Source organism: Elephantulus edwardii, unplaced genomic scaffold (genome assembly GCF_000299155.1).
Source record: "Elephantulus edwardii isolate Elephantulus edwardi_28Jun2011 unplaced genomic scaffold, EleEdw1.0 scaffold00086, whole genome shotgun sequence".
In the NCBI taxonomy this organism is placed as follows: Eukaryota; Metazoa; Chordata; class Mammalia; order Macroscelidea; family Macroscelididae; genus Elephantulus; species Elephantulus edwardii.
The window spans coordinates 10,272,458-10,292,825 of record NW_006399836.1 but is presented as its reverse complement, the minus strand read 5'-3'; the positions used below and the strand labels follow the sequence as shown (position 1 = coordinate 10,292,825).

The 20,368-nt window shown below is 45.7% G+C and overlaps 1 protein-coding gene across 1 annotated transcript in view; it reads left to right on the top strand.

Annotated features, from left to right (window-relative positions):
- NCF4 (neutrophil cytosolic factor 4, 40kDa) overlaps positions 1-20,368 on the top strand; it is a 35,595-nt gene that overhangs the window by 11,658 nt on the left and 3,569 nt on the right. The window contains exons 2-9 of the mRNA XM_006890226.1: positions 8,321-8,405; positions 8,791-8,944; positions 11,073-11,143; positions 12,935-13,062; positions 14,533-14,590; positions 15,579-15,677; positions 19,713-19,843; positions 20,121-20,186. Of these exons, the coding sequence (XP_006890288.1) occupies positions 8,321-8,405; positions 8,791-8,944; positions 11,073-11,143; positions 12,935-13,062; positions 14,533-14,590; positions 15,579-15,677; positions 19,713-19,843; positions 20,121-20,186 (792 nt within the window). The remainder of the gene's footprint in view (positions 1-8,320; positions 8,406-8,790; positions 8,945-11,072; positions 11,144-12,934; positions 13,063-14,532; positions 14,591-15,578; positions 15,678-19,712; positions 19,844-20,120; positions 20,187-20,368) is intronic.

Genomic DNA, 20,368 nt, shown 5'->3' with positions numbered 1-20,368 from the left:
TGGAGACTAAGATGTGCCAGATACAGGCCATGGTCTTTGCAATCACTTGCTATGTGTCAGAGAGCTGGACAATGATGAGGAAAGATAGAAGGAGAATTAATGCCTTTGAGCCGTGGTGTTGGAGAAGAGTATTGAATAAATCCATGGATTGCTAAGAAAACAAACAGGTTCATCCTAGAGAGGGTGAAACCAGGCTGTTCCATGGAGACAAGGATTCTGAAGCTTCGTCTGACATACTTTGGACATGTTACAAGGAGGGATCTGTCCTTGGAGAAAGACGTCGTGTTTGGGAAGATGGAGGGATAGCACAGGAGAGGAAGACCTTCTATGAGGTGGATTGATCCAGTGATTAGGGTGTAGGGGGTAGGTGTGTTGGAGACAGTGAGATTAGCACAGGATAGAGTAGGATTTAGGGCTGTTGTACATAGGGTCACTATTTATCGCACATAAAAACAACTAACATATGTACTTGAGAAATACAATAGCAATCATAGCTAGAAACAAAATGGATAGATTTAAAACTTGTCCATTTTGAACCACTACTGTTTCTTCTTGTTGTGTTGACTCCTTTAATTGACCCAAGATAGGTGGATTTGCTTAACGGATGTTCACAAAGAGTTGCTAAACTTGTGCTTGATGTAGATCCAATTCAGCAAATTTTGCATTTAAATTCACCATGTTGAACTTCTTTTACTTGCCATGTTGAAGTTCAAGTTTTTGTCAGGAATCCAAATATTTTCTTTATTCTCTGTGAAGATATAAGCAAAACTTTCTCCCCATTTTAGTACATGACTAGATTTGACCAGATTTTCAAGTATCAGTATTTTGGTTCAGATAATATACAGGTTGATTTAGATCAGAAGCTTTTACTTTACCAAGGCTTTGCCACTGTGATTCTGCGGCTGATATCCCTTCTGAATGAAGGATTTTTTTAAAAAAATTATTCTTTTAGGGGTATTACCTTCCTCCATATTCCCTCTTTTTGTTTTAAAAGATAGACTTTTAGTGTTTTATTTATTCTTTTATATTGTTGATTTCACATACAAGCAAGATTCTACTGAAGATTATCTAAAAAAGGCTGGAACAGCACATCATCAGAGAACTGCCAGAAGTCCAGGCTGGGTTTAGAAGGGGCCGTGGTACTAGGGATATTGTAGTTAATGTTAGATGATTCTTGGCTGAAAGCAGGGAAAACCAGAGGAATGTCTATCTGTGCTTCATTGATAATGCAAAGGTGTTTGACTGTGGATCGTGACAAACTGTGGCTGACTCTAAGAATGGAAGTCTCAGAACACTTAATCGTGCTAATGTGAAACCTATACTTGGACCAAGAGCCAGTCATCAGAACAGAGCAAGGGAACACTGCATGGTTCAAAATTGGGAAGGGCGTATGCCAGAGATGTGTCCTGTCTCCATACCTTTTCAACCTGTATGCAGCACAGATTATCCGGGAGGCTGGGCTCTATGAGGAGAAATGTGGCGTCAGGATTGGTGGAAGATTCATCAACAATCTGCGATATGCAGATGACACAACCCTGCTTGCTGAAACTGAGGAGGACCTGAAGCGCTTGCTGCAGAGGGTCAAGGACTGCAGCCTCCAATATGGATTGAGGCTCTATGTCAAGAAGACAAAGATTCTCACCACTGGACCAACTGGCAGCATCAGGATGGATGGTGAAGAGATTGAGATTGTTCACAGCTTTAATTTGCTTGGCTCCACAGTCAACACTCTCGGCACCAGTAGCCAGGAAATGAAAAGATGTATTGCAATGAGAAAGTCTGCTGTTAGGGACCTCTCCAAAGTACTGAAGAGCAATGGTATCTCTCTGGAGACTAAGGTGCATCTGATACAGGCCATGGTCTTTGATATCACTTGTTGTGCATCAGAGAGTCGGACAGTGACTAAGGAGGAAAGAAGGAGAATTGATGCCTTTGAGCTGTGGTGCTGGAGAAGAGTATTGAGGGTACCATGGACTGCTAGGAAAACAAACAGATTCATCCTTGGAAGGGTTAAACCGGGCGGCTCCCTGGAGGCAAGGATTCTGAGGCTCCGTCTAACATACTTTGGACATGTTGTAAGGAGGGACCAGTCCTTGGAGAGGGACATCATGCTTGGTAGGGTGGAGGAACAGTGCAGGAGGCGAAGGCCCTCTATGAGGTGGATTGATTCAGTGACTAGGGTGATCAGGATGGGTGTACCAGAGACAGTGTGATTGGCAGAGGACAGAGCAGAATTTAGGGCTGTTGTACATAGGGTCGCTATGAGTCGCAAGCAACTTGACTGCACATAACAGCAAAAACATTTGATACTTTTTTTTAAAATCCCAAAACATGTGTTATAGTATAATAACAAAAAAAACCCTTTAAATTTATGAAAGCAATAAGCAGACACATTATCAGTTTTTATAGTATTAGGCACTCTCATATAGCAAAAGCTTCAAGTAGATGCACGATAACTGAATCAGTCTTTTCAGAGCCCAAAGCAGTTGCCCAGAAAAAAAATGAGAAAGTATTTACAGAATGATGTATATATTTTAATTTTTTAAATTCTTGGAATTGAGTAACCTTCATTTGCTAAATTTGATTAGATTTAAGACCTTTAGGGTTTACTCTTAATGATAGATGAGGAGAATTCATACTAGTGTATTTTTTTAAGTGGTTGTACCATTTTATGGTACCGTTAATAATTTTAATGAACATTTACAGAGATTTTGGATTTCCATTCATTCATTGCTGCACTTCTCTCTGGCCCAGTCTCCTCCCCCACCCCAGTTTGCTCCTCTATTCTAAAAGTAAAAGAAACACTCTCTCCCTGGTACACAATCCCCCCACACCCTTCCCACTGCCCCAAGTACATTCCACTATGCAACCTGAATTGTGGACTCTTGTGACAACCATAATACCCTATCATACATAGCTTTTAAATTATCTACTCCCTCATCTGTTTCAGTGCAGTATACACAATTTATCCAGTTTTTCTCAGTCTTACCCCAACCCTGATATCAGTCCCATTTTACAGCAGTGCCACCATGCAATATTTGTCCTTTTGCTACCGAGATATTTCACTCAGCATAATGTCCTCCACGCGCACCCATTTTGAATAATATTAAATTAGTTCCTTGTTTTTCAATGCAGCATAGTATTCCATTGTGTGAATATACCACAGCTTCTCTATCCATTCATTTGTTGATGGGCACCTGGGTTGTTTCCAACTCCTTGCTATTGTGAACAGAGCCGTGATAAATATGAGTGTGCATATATCTGCTTGGATGTCAGTTATGGTCTCTTTGGGATATATTCCCAGTAGTGGAATTGCTGGGTCAAATGGTACCTCTATTTGCAACTTTTTGAGAAAACGCCATACCACCTTCCACAGTGGTTGCGCCATTTTACACTCCCACCAACAGTGAATAAGGGTTCCAGTTTCTCCACAACCTCGCCAGCATTTGTTGCTTGCTGTTCTGTTAAATTTTGCTATTCTGACTGGGGTGAGATGATATCTCATAGTTGTTTTGATTTGCATCTCTCTTAGAGCTATTGATAACAATTTTGAACAACTTGTCGAGCTACTTTTTAAGATATTTTATAAATATAATGCAAACTATTAGCATTGTTATGAAAAATTCTGTATTATTTTTAATTCTGCTTACTTGAGCTTCTTGTATTCTTTGTTCAATTCAAGCAAACTTCTTACTGGTTTCAGTAGTTAATTCTCTTTGACTATTGAAATTACTAGAGCCTTCCAGAGTTTTAAATAAATGAATTAATTGATAAGTAGGGATGCTTAATAAAGAACAAATTCAATTTATATCACCCAACAATATTTGAAAATTATTGATGTTTTTTAAGGAATTTTTTCTAATCTCCACATTTGCAGGACTGTAGTTTGACATGCCATTTCAATAATTTCTAAATGAATAAAGATACTTTTGCTGGTAGAACTAAATTTTTCTAATAATTTGGCAATATTGTCTGGAATTTGTTTAAAGATATTAATGAGTATTTTATAAAGCTCTTAATTTTGGTATAATAGTAATGTTATTAGAGCTATATTTAATGTAGCACTTTTCAAGGTGGCATGAAATAAATTTAAGACATGCTGTCATTGCTTACAGGAGGATTGCTTTTGCTAAGAGGATACTGCTGGCAATTTGCATTGTCCCCTGCAGAGCCTGAAAGTAATGGGCCTTCTTTTTTTGGCTTTCTGACTTAATTTTGTTGCTCTGTTTTTGTAGATGTTTTTCTATTATAATGCACATTGTACCTATCCTTGGGAAAAGCTGCTTTACTTTTGAGCACTTGAGAAATGGATTTTACAGATAGTAAATTGAGGGTATAACTTTTCTTTTTTACAACTACTCTAAGTTGCATTTTCTCACTTATCTGCTTCAAAACTTCTATGTCGCTTTATCTATGCAGCTGTGAAAGACTGGCATGTGTATTTATATCTGGCACTCTGGACTACCAAGGACAAACAGTCTCACCAGCTTTATGGCTGCTAAACACAGTCTATTGTAACTCTTTTCACTAATTCAGAGATTTCTTCCTTTTAAAAATTTTTCAGCTGCAGCTTCTAATATTTTTCTTTATTTTCACTCCATTACTTATTTTTTCCTTTTTAATCTTTTAAATTAAGAGTTTTCTTTTATGTTAGCTTCATGCCTATATTTTTTACTTTTCTTATTTTACTGAAACTTATATGAGCTCAAAAGTATTGCTACATTAAACATAAGACAAAAATCAGACAACAACAGCAAACTTGAACAAAAAGAAAACAATTAGCACAAACATTTAGAGGCCTCTGTTTTGAGTTTTAGCACCTTCTTTCTTTCTTTCTTTCTTTCTTTCTTTCTTTCTTTCTTTCTTTCTTTCTTTCTCTGTTTTAAATTGTAAACAATTTCTTGGAAAGAGCACTGGTTGGGTTATCACATGCCAATTGAGAGAAAATAATCATTCAGGATTGTGTTGGTAACTTCTTTTCATTTTCTTTCACTTCAGTTTGAACTAACACATGAGTAATTGGTGGTCTGTTCCTCAATAAGCTCAGCATCTGACCTAGTTTTCAAAGCTGATATTAAGCTTCTTCAGTGATTCTCTCCACAGATGTAATCAATCTTATTCCTGTGTAATCCATTAGGTGAGGTCTATGTGTATAGTGGCCTTTTGTGTTTTTATAAAAGGTATTTGCAAAGAGTAAATAATAAATTTTACAAAATTCTATCTCTGGTCTCATTTCTGTCACCAAGTCCATATTTTCCTGACTACTGATCTTTGCATTCCATTTGCCAATTATTACTAATCTTGATTACATGTTTGATTGATTTCAGACTGCAAAGTTGGTAGAAATCTTCTATTTCCTGTTCTCTGGCTCTAGTTATTGGTGCTTATATTTGAATGCTAGTGGTATTAACAAGTTTTTCTTGCATGTCCATGGATATTATCCTGTCGTTCACAACATTGATTTCAGGATGGAGCTAGAAATGGTCTTTTTTACTATAAATGTGACCTCATTTTTCCTCATTTTTTTCATTCCTTGTATACTAGATCACATGATTTTCTGATTCAAAGTGCTAATCCATGCCAGAATGACCCATTTCAGCACATTAATGCCAAATATGTCAGTACTTATGTGTTCCATTTCTTTTTTTAACAATATCTAATTTGTCTACATTCATACTTCTTGAACATACTGTGAGAGGAAGACTTGGATGAGATGAACTGACACAGCAACTGGGGTACTGGGGTGTCAGAGTCAGTGAGATTGGTTCAGGATAGGGGAGAGTTCAGAGCTTTTGTGCATAGGGTCACTATGAATTGTAGTTGACGCAATGGTACATAACAGCAGCAACAACAACATACATCTTACATTCTACATTCCAATTATTAGTGGCTATTTGCAATTTTTCCTCTTCATTTATGTTTCCCAATTGAGATCTCAGTCTCCAGTGCTAGATCTACTGGTCTAAGTGTGCTCTATTATTCATAGGATTTTTGAAGACCTGTTATTTTGGATGTGCATGGCTAAGCCTTCTTCCTAGTCTGTCTTAAACTGGAAGCTCAACTTTACTATAATATCTCACATACAAGCATTTTACTCAAAAGAGCAGATGAAAGACACTTCCCCATAAGAGAAATTTGGTAGCCCTCCCCCAGCTGCAGGAACCTCCCCATCCTTTCACTCCCACCTCCACAAGTAGCTGTTAAGAGAGTCCTGAACTAACGTCTGTTATGACAGCTTAGGCATCCAGTCACTTCTGTCTGCTTGTTATCTGTCTGCAACCCAGAGTTGATGGTGCTCTGGGATTCCTGGTGTGCTTCCCCTTGTCATCTGTCTGGGCTGTCTCCAAACCTGCCTTATATTCAGCTGGTCCACTGACCTACCCAGTCCCCTTCTGGTGCCAGCATCTTGTCTCTCCTTCTCGCACCAGTGTCTTGTCAACAACAATGTCATCCAATTAGTGGTTCTTAACTTTTCCATTCTAGCAGAGGCCCTCTGCTGAGCTCCAGAGCTGCATTTCAGCTTCCTGAAGGACATGGGAATCTGAGTTCAAGGGTTCTGGAGGCCTCTCAAATTAGCTTAACCAAAAATGAGTTCATCTACTTCACCTCCTCCAATGCATTGTGATCAGAACATCACTAATGCTGCCATTTCTTCCACTCCTACACCCAAACAGTGACTAAACTTGGTTATGTGTCAAGTAAAAACGCAATCTACTTCAGGGAAAGAGGAACTAATAATAGTTTAACCAGGAGGCATTTCTTTTTTTACTTACAGTACATGAAGTCTGGCAGTAGGTCATAGCTAGTTCTGCAGTTCAATTAATGTTAGAGTCAGCATATCAGAAATTCCTTTGGCTCTCCTGGTGTTTCTGCCTCATGTATGCAATATGGCTGCAAAAGGACCAGCTATCACATCTGCTTTCATGTCAGGTAGAGGGAGAAGGAGAGCAGTCCATGCTGGCCTTGTCTATCCTATTGGATCAGGACATCAAATCCTCTTAGGTCTTTTTGGTCATCACTGGACACCTGGCTGCCCCTAGCTGCAAGGGAGGCTGGGAATAAGGAGCCATATTGTGGGAAGCCAAATATCAAACTAAATATTAATAATTAACCAAATTGTCTATCAGGATATGAGGGAGGCGTAAATACAAGCTGGAGTTCCCCCTGACACAGGCACAGGGGTTTTCACAACTCCTGCACTGTATTTGTTAACCCCTCCCTCCTGAGTCAAGCATAAGGTTTTCAATAGAAAGAGCTTAGCTTCATTTGTATAGAATTCTCTTTGTGATTTGCTCCATGACAATTTTCAATAAAGACACAGGGAAGCTGGGTTCGGTGCTTCACTTGTTCAAGCTGTTCACCCCCTGCTTTACACTCTCTGTTTTCTCGTCCATTCTTGGTGTCCCCTCTCATTCTTTATTCTTTACCCTAGCCCGAGGACACCATATATTTGTGTTTGGCTTGGAGCAATGATGGGCTGTTATTTGGGGTTAGGCACATACACACTGATCAAACTTGGAGCTCAGTTAGCTATTAAGAGGCAGGGAACACAACAAACTTAAATGGTGTTACTCTCCCCTCCCCTGACACTTCTGTCATCTGTAGGTTGGGTCACTCTCCCCACAGCCTCTGCCCCTTCTTTCCTCTCCTTTCCTCTCCCCACAACAACCTGAATTAACCTCTTAAGGCCACAATCTTATTGTGCGTTCATCCTTTTCTGGACCTTGAGTGGCTTGCTGCTCCTGCAGCAGTCTCTTAGCTCCTCAGCTCAGCATGTGAGTCTCCACATTCCCTGTTCAGGCTCCAATCACCAGGCTTAGGCTGTGTTTGGTCCACATGGTCTGGACACTGGTCAGTCATGGTTAGCACCTGGGCAGATGCTGTTTGTTCCCACAGCCTGGGAGGACTTTCCACTGCTTCCTTCAGTGAAATCCTACTTGACCATCAAGACTTGTCTCCTGCTTTGGGGGGGAATTCTGGACAGAACCAGCCATTCCCATTCCACCCAGGGCCTGTACTGACTCAGTTTATGCATATGAACTTGAACAAGGCCTGGTTGGGGGAGGCTTATGACAGATACACATGCCTGAGTGGATCCACACGATTGAAAAACAGTGTGTTAGATGATCACTTGGCCATGGACATGTGCTCCTCATTTCCAAATGCCCTCATGTTCCAGGCCTGGACCTCACCCTGATCATCTTATATCCCCAGTGTCAGTGCTGGATGCCCCCATAGACCTGGACCACTTTGTACACCAGGTCGCCACTGAACACAGTAGAGCTCTAACCAGAATTGCTTTTCCTCTTTGCCCCCTCAGTGACTTTGAACAGCTTCCTGATGACATCCCCATCTCAGCCAACATCGCCGACATCGAAGAGAAGAGAGGCTTCACCAGCCATTTTGTAAGTGTAATCTCTGGACCTTCAGCCTCTGACCTCTAGACCTTCACCCTTTGATCTCTGAGCATCCAACACTCTGACTTCATAACCTCTATCCCTCTGTTCTCAACTGGGGAACTTTACCCCTAGGGGATGGATCTTGACTGGAAATAATTTTTATTGTCACAATGTGCTATTGGCAGACCACGGATGGTGTTAAACACCCTCCAGTGCATAGTATGGTCCTCGACAAAGAATAATCCAGCCCCAAGTGTTGATAGGGTCAATGTCGACAAGGCCCATTCTATCCTTCTGCCCTCTGAACCTGCACCCTCTGCCCTCTGAAGCTCCACCCTCTGTCTCTCACCCTGGCCCTGAGGGCCTGTGCACTGGCCTCTGTCTTGTCTAGGTTTTTGTCATTGAGGTGAAGACGAAAGGTGGAGCCAAGTACCTCATTTATCGCCGCTATCGCCAGTTCTACGCCTTGCAGACCAAGTTGGAGGAGCGCTTTGGGCCGGAGAACAAGAACAACCCCTTCACCTGCAGCCTGCCGGTACTCCCAGGTGGGAGGCCCATGCCAGTCCTGCCAGCTTACCTTTAGCCACACGTGGACTCCATTCCGTTGGCTCGTGGTCACTAACTGTCCAACTCTCTGCTCTGTGATGCATCTCTTTTTTTTTAATATTTCTTTTCTTCCCCCCTCATTCTTTCATTGTTACACATTTTCCTGTCTGCCCACTCCTCCCCCTAGATCACTTTTCTCTTTGAAAAAAGAAAAAAATTCTTTCATTGTTATATAATTGCCACCCCCCCCCAAGTCCACTTTACTATGTAGCTCTTTTTCTGGACTCTTGTCATGCAAATAATACCTAATCATATATTCCTTTTAAACAGTTCTCTCCCTCATCTGTTTCAATGCAGTATACATTATTTATCCCCTCTATTCTTGGTTTTCCCCCAACCCTGATGTCAGTCCTCTTTTATAACAGTGGCATTACGTAGTATTTGTCCTTTTGTGACTGAGATATTTCACTCAGCATAATGTCCTTCAGGGTCACCTATTTTGCATAATATTTCATGAGTTCCTTGTTTTTCAATGCTGCATCGTATTCCATTGTGTGAATATACCAGAGCTTCTCTATCCATTCGTTTGTTGATGGGCACTTGGGTTGTTTCCAACTCTTTGCTATTGTAAACAAAGCAGCAATAATCATGGGTGTGCATATATCTGCTTGGGTGGAAGTTCTAGTTTCTTTAGGATATATTCCCAGTAGTGGAATTTCTGGGTCAAATGGTATTTCTATTTGCAACCTTTTGAGAAAGCACCATACTGCCTTCCATAGTGGTTGTACCATTTTACACTCCCACCAATAGTGAATAAGGGTTCCAGTTTCTTCACAACCTCACCAGCATTTGTTGTCTTCTGCTCTGTTGAATTTTCCAATTGTTACTGGGGTGAGATGCTATCTCATAGTTGTTTTGATTTGCGTCTCTTTCAGAGCTAGGGATTTTGAACATTTCTTCATGTGCTTGTTGGCCATCTGAATGTCTTCTTTGGTGAAGTGTCTGTTCATATCCTGTGGCCATTTTGCAATTGGTTTACCTTTATCTTGTGGTGTGACACACCTTTTGATCTTCTTCTCCACCATTCTGACCTCAGTCCTTAACCCCCTCAACTCTGGTGATCTCCATGGTCACCTCGCTTCAGCACCCTCTCAACACTTAGCCTCACTCCTCCAACACAGTTCTGTGTCTCTACTTTAAACACAACTACCCCTCTTCTGGTGTTTGTACTGAATACCCCATAGACTGCCAAAAGAACAAACAGTTGTGTCTTAAAGAAGGTGCATCCAGAGTGCTCCTTGGAGGCAAAGATGATGAAGCTTCGTGTCCTACTTTGGGCATGTTGCTAGGAGGGGTTATTCTTTAGAGAGGGACATCATGGTTGGGAAGGTGGAGGGTGAGCGAAAGAAAGGAAGATCCTCAACCAGGTGGATTGACACAGTGACTGCAGCAATGGGCTTGAGAACGTCAGAGGCTGAGAGGATAGCATAGGATGGGCAAGGGTTCAAATCTGTCTTTCAAAGAGTCGTTATGGGTTGTACTTGACTCCAAGGCACCTAACAACAACTCCCCTTCTAGTCCTGCGGCTCCTTCCAGTAGACCCTCTAGCTTTGTGGTCTCAACTGCTAGCAGGCTCTCAGGCTCCCCTGTTTCCCAGGACACCTGGAGTGTCACCTTCCATACAGCCCCCTTGCTGCCTGACTCCTTGGGCTTCTTGGTTCACCCCATGGACAGTTGCCAGCCTCTGGTTCTCAGCTCCTGCTGGCCCCTGCTTCTTGATTGCTGCAAGAGAAAACCTTAGGGAGATGTGAAGGATTGGGTTGATCCCCCAAGTTTACAGGCAAGCACCCCTGTCTGAATCCTTCCCCAAACCTCCCTGCTTTAGGCTCCCAACACCAGCCTCAGGTTCCTTCAGTAAATGGGTGTGGTTCCTGCTCCTTTAGTCCCCAGAGTGGTGTCCATGGCTCTCATGTCTTATTACCATCCCAGTGCTGATTCTCACACCCAGCTGTCCCTTCGTCCCTGGAATGTAGAGGGTGAAGCTGCTCAGAGCCAGCTTCTGTTCTGGGGCTTACATTTAGGGGAGCATCTGAGCCCCCATCTCAGCTCTTCTTTGCTTCTCTTCAGCCAAAGTCTATGTGGGTGTGAAGCAGGAGATAGCTGAGGCGAGGATACCAGCACTCAACGCCTACATGAAGGTAGGGGTGCTGTGCCAGGCTTGACGCCTGAGAGGGAGTGCCTGGGTTGTTTTGGGGTGCAGATACCATCTCTGGGAAATGGTGTTAGGAATTAGGGCTCCAATAGTCCCCCTGCCTTCAAATCCCGACAGACTTGAGGTGAGAGGGCCTGGTCACATTCTGAATCTTGACCTTAAGGTTGTCTTTAAAGACACTTCAGTTTCTGGACCCATTGGGCCATCCCTCCTAGCCCTGCACTGCATACAGACCCCATGGGGTCACTGTGATGGGCTGTGGATGCTGCTGCCCAGCAGAGAACCCTTGGAAGCAGCAGGATGGGGAAAATACTGGAAACTCACCCCCAGGAAAAGGAAATGCAGGGCCTGGAAAAGGCCAGGCTGAGGGAGATGCAAGAACCATTATAGGGGCAGGAGGCAGTTTAAGAGGGCCTCATGAGACAGACACCAGAGTCCCGGCTCGCCCACACACTAGTTTGTTGGCCAGCAGCTGCCACAGCTCCCATTTGACAGCAGACGCTGCCAATGCAGTAGCTCCAGAATTGTCTCCATGAGTCCCTCAGCCAGTGGAGACTCCATAGATCACCTCCTCCGTGCTATCTCCATCCTCCTCCCATCTCTGTCTCTGCTCCCTATACCCTACTTGCACTCAGAGTCAGCATTTCCCACATTCCCACATTCTCGGAGCAAGTTCACAGCTTACGAAGTACTTTTCCATCCTTTTTTCTCTATATCTCTACCCTCCTCCTGGGAAATCAGTGGCTTAAAGAAGCTGCCCCCTTCACAGTGAGAAAGCCCAGGCTTATGTATCAGGAGGGCTTCACTCTGGAGTTTTTAGAAGCCTTAGCTTGTATACCTCTCATGACGGGGTGCTCCTTACCTCACAGGGAACACTGCTGATCTCTTAGATGACTCTGCTTACTACCCTCACTCCTCCTTCCTCCTTACACAAGTTGTAGGTTGGAGAATTTGCGAGAGCGCCTAACCAAGGCCTGTGTGTAGTGATGAGCATGCGTCAGCCCCAGGCTAAACAAGAAAGGAGGATGAGAAGACCAGGGTTCGAATCCTAATCCCTTTTTCTAGCCGTGCTACACTGAGGTAGACACGTTTCCTCTCTGCACCAATGTCTTTTTAACTATGATATAACATATGTTTTAGGTCTCAATCTCACAGATTATTGTTCGTTTTTGCTATTGGAGGAACTGTCATTGTTGTCACATCTTTAATTAAGACAGGAAGTCTTTCAACAGACCTCTCTGGGTGCCCCCAGCTCTATTATTTCTTAGCTGTGTGGCCGTGGTCATGCCCGTCACCTCACTGACACTAACTCACACAGCTTCCGGGTGGGGAAGTTAGTCCATGAGAAACACGAGTGCCTTTACCACATCATCACGTACACGCAGGTGATTTCTGGTGACCTTTTGCCTGGTCTGTACGAGTAGGATTATTGAGCTGCCAGCCCAAAGGTAATGGTTCAAATCCCCCAGCAGCTGCGGGAGCAAGATGGAATCTCTCCTCCTGTGCAATTTACAGCCCCACCCCCATAGGAGGGTCAGCTGTGGGTGGGCTCCAAGTCCATGGCAATGAGTTTATGTTTTTATGAATGAAGTGCTTAAGCCCGTTGTCCCCCTTCTGACCTTGGGCCCAGGAGCAAAGCTGGTGAAATGTTACTTCAACGTGCTGAGATTTTAGAAACACGTAACCTGTTTGCATCATCGGGTCTACAATGCCTTGATAGGGGAAAAGGGGGCCCTATGTCTGGGATTCCAGATTTTTCGTCTTTATCTAAACACAGAACCTGCTCAGCTTGCCTGTCTGGGTTCTGATGGACGAAGATCTCCGGATCTTCTTTTACCAGTCACCCTACGACTCGGAGCAGATACCCCAGGCTCTCCGCCGGCTCCGTCCACGCACCCGAAAAGTGTAAGTCACTGGACCTCGCCCCTCCTGACCCTGAGCTGAGCTCTTATAACACAGCCCTGAGAGGAAAGAGATCTTTCTTCCCTGGAAGGAGAGATGGAAAACAGGTCCACTTTCTCCCCTGACCAGTCAGATACCTAGCTAATTGGGTGAGCTTAAAAAATAGCAAGAGCAGGGAGGGTTTAGGAAGGGCACATTTTATGTGGGTAACAGTACAGACTGGAAACTGGGTCCAGAGAAGGTTTGCTCATGGCGACCTTGGAGGATGACCTTGGGGCTCTGGGAGCCTGATCTAGGTGGGATAGGTGCAGGATGGAGGGTCACCCAACCCACAAATGCTCTGATTGCTCCCCAGTGCAGAACTCCAAGTTTGAGCCTGTTTTCTGCATGGTAGTGCATGTTGGCCTCCAGGGGTCACTGTGTGCCCTTACCTCAAAGGACTGGATAATGAATAAAGGTGACAGAAGAAATGATATCTTTGAGCTGTGGTGTTGGAGAAGAGCACTGAACATCCCATGGACTCTAAATAGCTATGTTTTGGAGAAAGTGCAGTCAGAGTGCTCCTTGGAGACAGAGATGATAAACCTTCGCCTTTCGTATTTTGGACACGTGGCTAGGTGGGGCTGTTCCTTGGAGAGGGACATCGTGCCTGGAAAGATGGAGAGTGAAGGAGAGGAAGACTTCCAGTGAGATAGAATGACACAGTGACTGCAGCGATGGGCTCAAGTGTGTCAGAGAAGATGAGGATGGCACAGGACAGGACAGGGGTCAGGTCTGTTGTCCATGGGGTCGCTATGAGTAGTATTCGATTTGATGGCATCTAACAACAACAACCACCATCTTTAAGGAAGACAAGGCAGGAAACAAAATCCAAGGCACTCAAAAGTGAACATTTCAGAGATTGGGAATCCCAGGAAAAGCAGCAAAGAGTACTCCCAGAGCCCGTGAGCCCCTGACCTCCTCCCCAGCGCCTCCCTCTCCTTCCTCCTGCAAACACCTGTGAGCGTCCCCGGGTCCCACAGTCTGAAGTCCCACAGCCCCTGGCACCCAAGCAGACACAACCATGAATCCCAGGGCAGCCAGAGGGGGCCTTAAGCAAAGCACACCACCAACTGCTCCTCAGAGCCTCCAGTTGCTTGGTTGAAAAACTAGAATGCTAATGTTGGCCTCAAAAATGGGTTTTAGAAAGTAGAAAAAGAAATGTGGACTGTTTGGAGAGCTCTGGGCACCAAATGCAGAGCCTCCTGCTTCCCACCCCCTTTCCTGAGCTTCTGCTTCCACTTCCACCAGGGAGGACAACAGCTTTCTTAGCTGGGGTGCCAGTGAGAACTCTGTGTGGACATTGGGGTGATGGGAGGAGCAATGGCGGCTGTGTTTTCCATGTTTCCTTTCCCACAACCCTCTCCTGGCTCTGAGGGTCTTCTCTGGGCACAGGAGCAGGTGGGCTGACAAGCGTCTCTTCTCTCCCCACAGTAAGAGTGTCTCCCCTCAAGGTCCTAGCTTTGACAGCCTGGCAGCACCACGAGCAGAGGTACCCGGCCGGGGTCTCCAGACTTCCATCCACGAGTCACCCGTCAGCCTCTCCACACTGGGCCTAGCTGTGGGCCTGCAATGGTGCTGGGTACTGGGGGTGGAGACCAGGCGGTACGAGGCTAGAACCTGTGACACTGAGGGACCCAGCCCAGCTCAGCCGAGAGGAGGGAGCAGGACAGGAACACAGGCAGAGAAGAGGTTCTCAATCATACATCACACGGCAAGCTTTCCCAGGCCTCCTGGGGGCAGCCCCACTGTGGTGGGGACTGAAACGTCAGAGATGAATCAGACAGGGATTTGTCCTAGAGGTTTACAGTCCCAGGGACACACACAAAGGGGTAGTTTAAAATGAGTGTGGCACTGCCCCAGTAGAGAGGAACCGGGGATTATGGGAAGCAGCAGTGGCATTCACTTCCTAAACAACATGCCTCTGGAAACTCTCTGAACTTTGAGAAATGATGATAGTTATAGAAAGGCTTCAGGTCCGTTGTTCATAAGGTCACTATGAGTCGCACTCGACTCAACGACAATCAACAACAACAGGAGTAGAGGTTCCCAGGGAGCTCTAGTAGCCTAGTGGTAAGAATCTGTACTACAATCCCAAAGGCACATGGTTCGAATCTACCAGAAGCTCCAAAGGAGAAAGATAGACAACTTCCTCCTGTATGATTTACTGCCTCTGAAAATCGGCTGAAGGGTCAGCTGTGTTCTGACTCTACAGCACAAAACAACAACAGCAGAGACCCTCAAGGAGGCCAGCAAGGGTGGGGAGAGGGCAGAGAAGGTACATAGTTCAGAAAGTTTGCACCCCTAACCAGCAGACTGGAATGCACTCATTCTGGAATTAGGGAGACCTGGGTTCAAATCTCCCCTCCTCCATTAGCAAACCAGGTGGTCCCAGTAAGTTGTTCAACCTCGATGAGCCTCAGTGTCCTCGCCCATGAAACCATCTGTTCCCTCTCTCCTCACCCTGCTCCTCCTCCCAGGCCCTGTTTGACTTCACTGGGAACAGCAAACTGGAGCTGAGTTTCAAAGCCGGAGACGTCATCTTCCTTCTCAGTCGGATCAATAAAGATTGGCTGGAGGTGAGGGAGACTCGCTGTCAGGGCGGGAGGGGGGGGGCTGGTCTCTGGAGAAGACTTCAAGGAAGAGCTGGTCCTGGAGTTATAGGGCTGGGGTGGCCTGGGGGTAGTGAGAACCTGCCCTCAGCTCCTTTAAGGAGGCATGTCGGTAAATCCACCCCACGACGTGGAGCGGCTTTAGACCCAGAGCCGGCCCATGAAACAGAGTCGAACAGCTCCATAAGGTTTCCAAGGCATTAATGTCCCAGCCTGCTGTATTTGTCACCTGTGGAGTTGCTAGTAGCCTCAAACAGCTGATCCTTCTGTTAGCAGTCAAGAGTTTTACCACTATGCCACCAAGGCTGTTGCAATCAACCAACAACATTTCATTTCTTGGTTTATAGCCAGCATTGTTAGCACTGAGACGGGCTCTTTCTTTGCTGTGGGGGCCTGTCCTGTGTACCAGAAAGTGTAGAATGTGTAGCAGCATGTCTGGTCTTTAGTCCCTGGAATCCAGTAGTCACTTCTACCTCCAGCTGACAAATCTCATAGTCTTCAGACGTTCACCCCTGTGGAGAGTCACATGTTCAAACACACCGGTGCCCAACCCGCTAATGTCCAATCAATTCTGACTCATGGGCAACCAACCTTCCAGCAGTGAATTACTTCAGAGCAGATGGGGGATTCGAACCATCAGCAGTGGGATTAGTCACCCTACACTTTATACTCTACCCCACCAGGACTCCTTTGTACAATGTGGGAACAGTGTTATGTGCTTGTCAGATAGCAACAAGAGAAAGTCATTAAGAGTATGAGCTCTGGAGCCTGGCTGTCTGGAGGTCACACCCTAGCTCTGTTTTTAAGTAGCCTTGACCTTGGGAAGCTTGCTCAATCATCATTTCCTTTTCTGTGAAGGGAGATAACACTGGCTGTTTCTTCAAGGGGGTTCTTTTAGGGTTAATGAGGGCATGGGGTGCAGGACATGACCCCAGGAAGAGCTGAGTGCCTGGTGTGTGGCTTTGTGTGACAGCTGGGGGTGGTGGGATATAGATGAGGACTTCCCCTGGGTGTGTTTTGAAGTGCGGTCCTGTTGCTCACAGCTTTGTCCCAGTGCTCAAGGTCCCTAGATGGGCTCCATGCTGGCTCAGTGAGGAGAGGGAAGAGGTCACCAACTAGAGGCCCTGGCTGGCTATCAGGTTTCTTTAAGGAAGACACTAAAAATGCAGCTGCCATTGCTAAAAACGCAGCCGCCATTACCCCTCTGTGTGCACACACGCATTTCACACAGAATTCTCACAGCCACTGTGGAGACAGCATGGGATCTTCCCACTTGATGGATGAGAAAACAGAGACTCAGAAAGATGGAGGAATGGGGAGCCAAAAAGGGTGGCTACAGAGAGGAGAAAAAACAGATGTTGCCCTGGACGTGCTCACCAAGTTGTGCCAAGAAATCTGGAGAACAACCACTTGGCCAACTGACTGGAAGAGATCTATATTTGTTCCCATTCCAAAGAAAGGTGACCCAACTGAGTGTGGAAACTACAGAACAGTGTCATTAATTTCACATGCAAGCAAGATTCTGCTGAAGATCATCCAAAAACGATTAGAACAGCACATCAGCAGAGAACTGCCGGAGGTCCAGGCTGGGTTTAGAAGGGGTCGTGGTACTAGGGATATTGTTGCTGATGTTAGATGGATCTTGGCTGAAAGCAGAGAATACCAGAAGAATGTCTATCTGTATTTCATTGATTATGCAAAGGCATTTGGCTGTGTGGATCATAACAAACTGTGGCTGACTCTGAGAAGAATGGGAATCCCAGAACATTTAATTGTGCTAATGCGAAACCTGTACTTGGACCAAGAGGCAGTAGTCAGAACAGAGCAGGGTAATACTGCCTGGTTCAAAATTGGAGAGGATTAAAGCAAGCTACTCCTTGGAGGCAAGGATTCTGGGGCTTCGTCTGACATACTTTGGACACGTTGCAAGGAGGTCCTTGGAGAGGGACATCATGCTTGGTAGGGTGGAGGGACAGCACAGGAGGGGAAGACCCTCTATGAGGTGGATTGATTCGGTGACTGGGGTAATCGGGATGGGTGTGTCAGAGGCAGTGCGGCTGGCGCAGGATAGAGCAGGGTTTAGGGCTGTTGTGCATAGGGTCGCTATGAGTCGAAAACGACTCGACGGCACATAACAACAACAATAAGAACAGAAAGTTCTAGACACAAAACAAATACATATCTTCCTCTCTACCACCTTCCTGAAGACAAAGGTTCTTACCCCTGGATCAGTGAACAACATCATGATGGAAAAAGATTGAAACTGTTAAAGTAAAGATCTCATTTTGCTTGAATCCACAATCAATACCCTTGATACCAGCAGTCAGGTGATAAGGAGGTGAATTGCTTTGGACAAATGCACTGTCAGGGACCTCGACAAAATACTGAAGAGCAATGATGTCAGTTTGAAGACTAAGGTGTGCCTGATCTTTTCAGTCACTTGTTATGTATCTGAGATCCAGACATTTAATAAGGATGGCAAAGAGGATGGATGCCTTTTGAGTTGTAGTGTTGGAGAAGAGTACAGACTACCCCATGGACTAAAACAGGTATGTTTTAGAAAATGTGCAGCCAGAATGCTTCTTGGAGGCAAGGATGTCAAAGTTTTATCTCTCATACTTTGGACATGTAGCTGGGAGAAGCTATTCCTTAGAAAAGGATATCATGCTTGGAAGGATAGAAGGCTAGAGAAAGAGAAGACCACTTTCATCAAGATAGATTGACACAGTGACTGCAGCGATGGGCTGGAGTGTGTCAGAAACTGTGAGGACGGCTCAATACAGGACAGGGCTCAGGTCTGTTCACAGGGTTGCTATGAGTTGTACTCGACTCCACAGCAACTCACAACAGTAACAAGAGCAATAACCTAACCAACCGTGGAGGAAAATTGTTAACAAGATCCATCCCCACTGTGTCCCAGGAGATTCTGGGGCAAGTCCCTAGGCAGGCCCAGGTCCTTGGGGGTCACCAGGGGGATGCCAAGTCCTTGGCGTGCCACACTGGAGGGGTGCAAGGGAACATTGGTCTGGTAACCTGCAACAGCTTTGTTTTCAGCTCTAATTTGGAAATTGCCACCAGAGGTATCTATCCCCAGGTTATTCTCTAGAAACAGGAAATATTAGTTGCCTTCCTGTTCTCTGGGAAATGCTATATATCAGTGTTTTGGGTAAGAGGAGGGGCGGAGGAGTAGGGAGGGAAGTATTTGGAGCCTCTGTTTACACTTCCTTGCAATAGGGAGTAAAACGTATGGCTCCCACTGAGGGATGTGAGGAATGAGAAGAAATGCTTCCACAGTGCAGGCAGGGTGGGTCTTTCATGGGAGACAGGAGGGGCCAGGGCTGGAGTAGACTTGAAACTGCTTGGTCCTTCATGGTGTATTCCATAATGTATTGGGCTGCTAACTGAAACGTCAGCAGGTCGAGTCCACCTGCCCCTCTGCAGGAGAAAATGGGCAGCCTCCTCCTGTTAAGATTGAATACCTGGAAACTCAGCAGAGAGTCACAATGAGTCAGACTTGACTTGATGGCGGTGGCGAGGAGGTAGATAGATGGATAGAGTGAGGTTCACCAATAGGTGTCCCCCCACCCACACTCTTCTCCATGCTTGATTTTCCTTCTCGATGTCTGCTCTATCTGATCCCCTGCCAATGCATGGACTTCCTGGCACTCTATCTCGCTTCATCCTATGGAAGCCCAGGAGGGCCAGGGACTCAGTATCACAAACTCTTTGATGAATGAGAGGATGGATGGATGGATGGATGGATGGATGGATGGATGGATGGATGGATGAGTTGTAAGTAGATTTCCAGATGAATTCAGCTCCTGACCGATGTAGCAACAGAGCGCAGTTCTTGGGGTGAACATCCAGGTGACCTGTTCTCCTTCTGCACTGGAGAATCCAGCCTTGCCTGCCTTTCTCATCACTGGGAAAGGGCTTGGCAGTCTGGAGGGTGGCCTGCTTCTCTCCACATACCACTGGGTTGTCCCTTGTCCTTCTCCTCAGGGCACCGTCCGGGGAACCACTGGCATCTTCCCGCTGTCCTTTGTGAAGATCCTCAAGGAATTTCCTGAAGAAGATGATTCCACCAACTGGCTGCGCTGCTACTACTACGAAGACACCATCAGCACCATCAAGTTCGTGGCCGGCTGGGAGGAGGGGCTGGGCCATCCTCCATGCTCACCCTTCCCTCTGTCCATCCTCATCTCTCCTCCTACCCAACCCCTTCCCCCCTATAATCTCCTCCACCTCCGCTACCCCAAATGGAACTTCATCCCCCTCCCCAAAAGCCTGCCGTGGCTCCCACTGCCCTCTCGGGAAGGCATAATGTGGTGTCAAGGTGATAAGGCCCACGTGGCCTGAGGCTCTACTTCAGACCTGGTGCCGCCTCAGCCCTGCCTGTTACCTCTACAGGGACATTGCAGTGGAAGAAGACCTCAGCAGCACCCCGATGTTCAAAGACTTGTTGGAGCTCATGAGGTGAGGAGCCCAGAGGATCAGATACCCGGAAGAGAGAATAGAGGGGGAAATGCAGCTTATCGAGGAGCTAGATGTTTTGCATAGAGACCAACAGTAGACTTATTCCAAAGGCTTTTTGCACAGAAGCAGAGCACCAGGCCATTCTTTCTTGTCACTACTGGGCTTAGGCGGGGGGGGGCGGG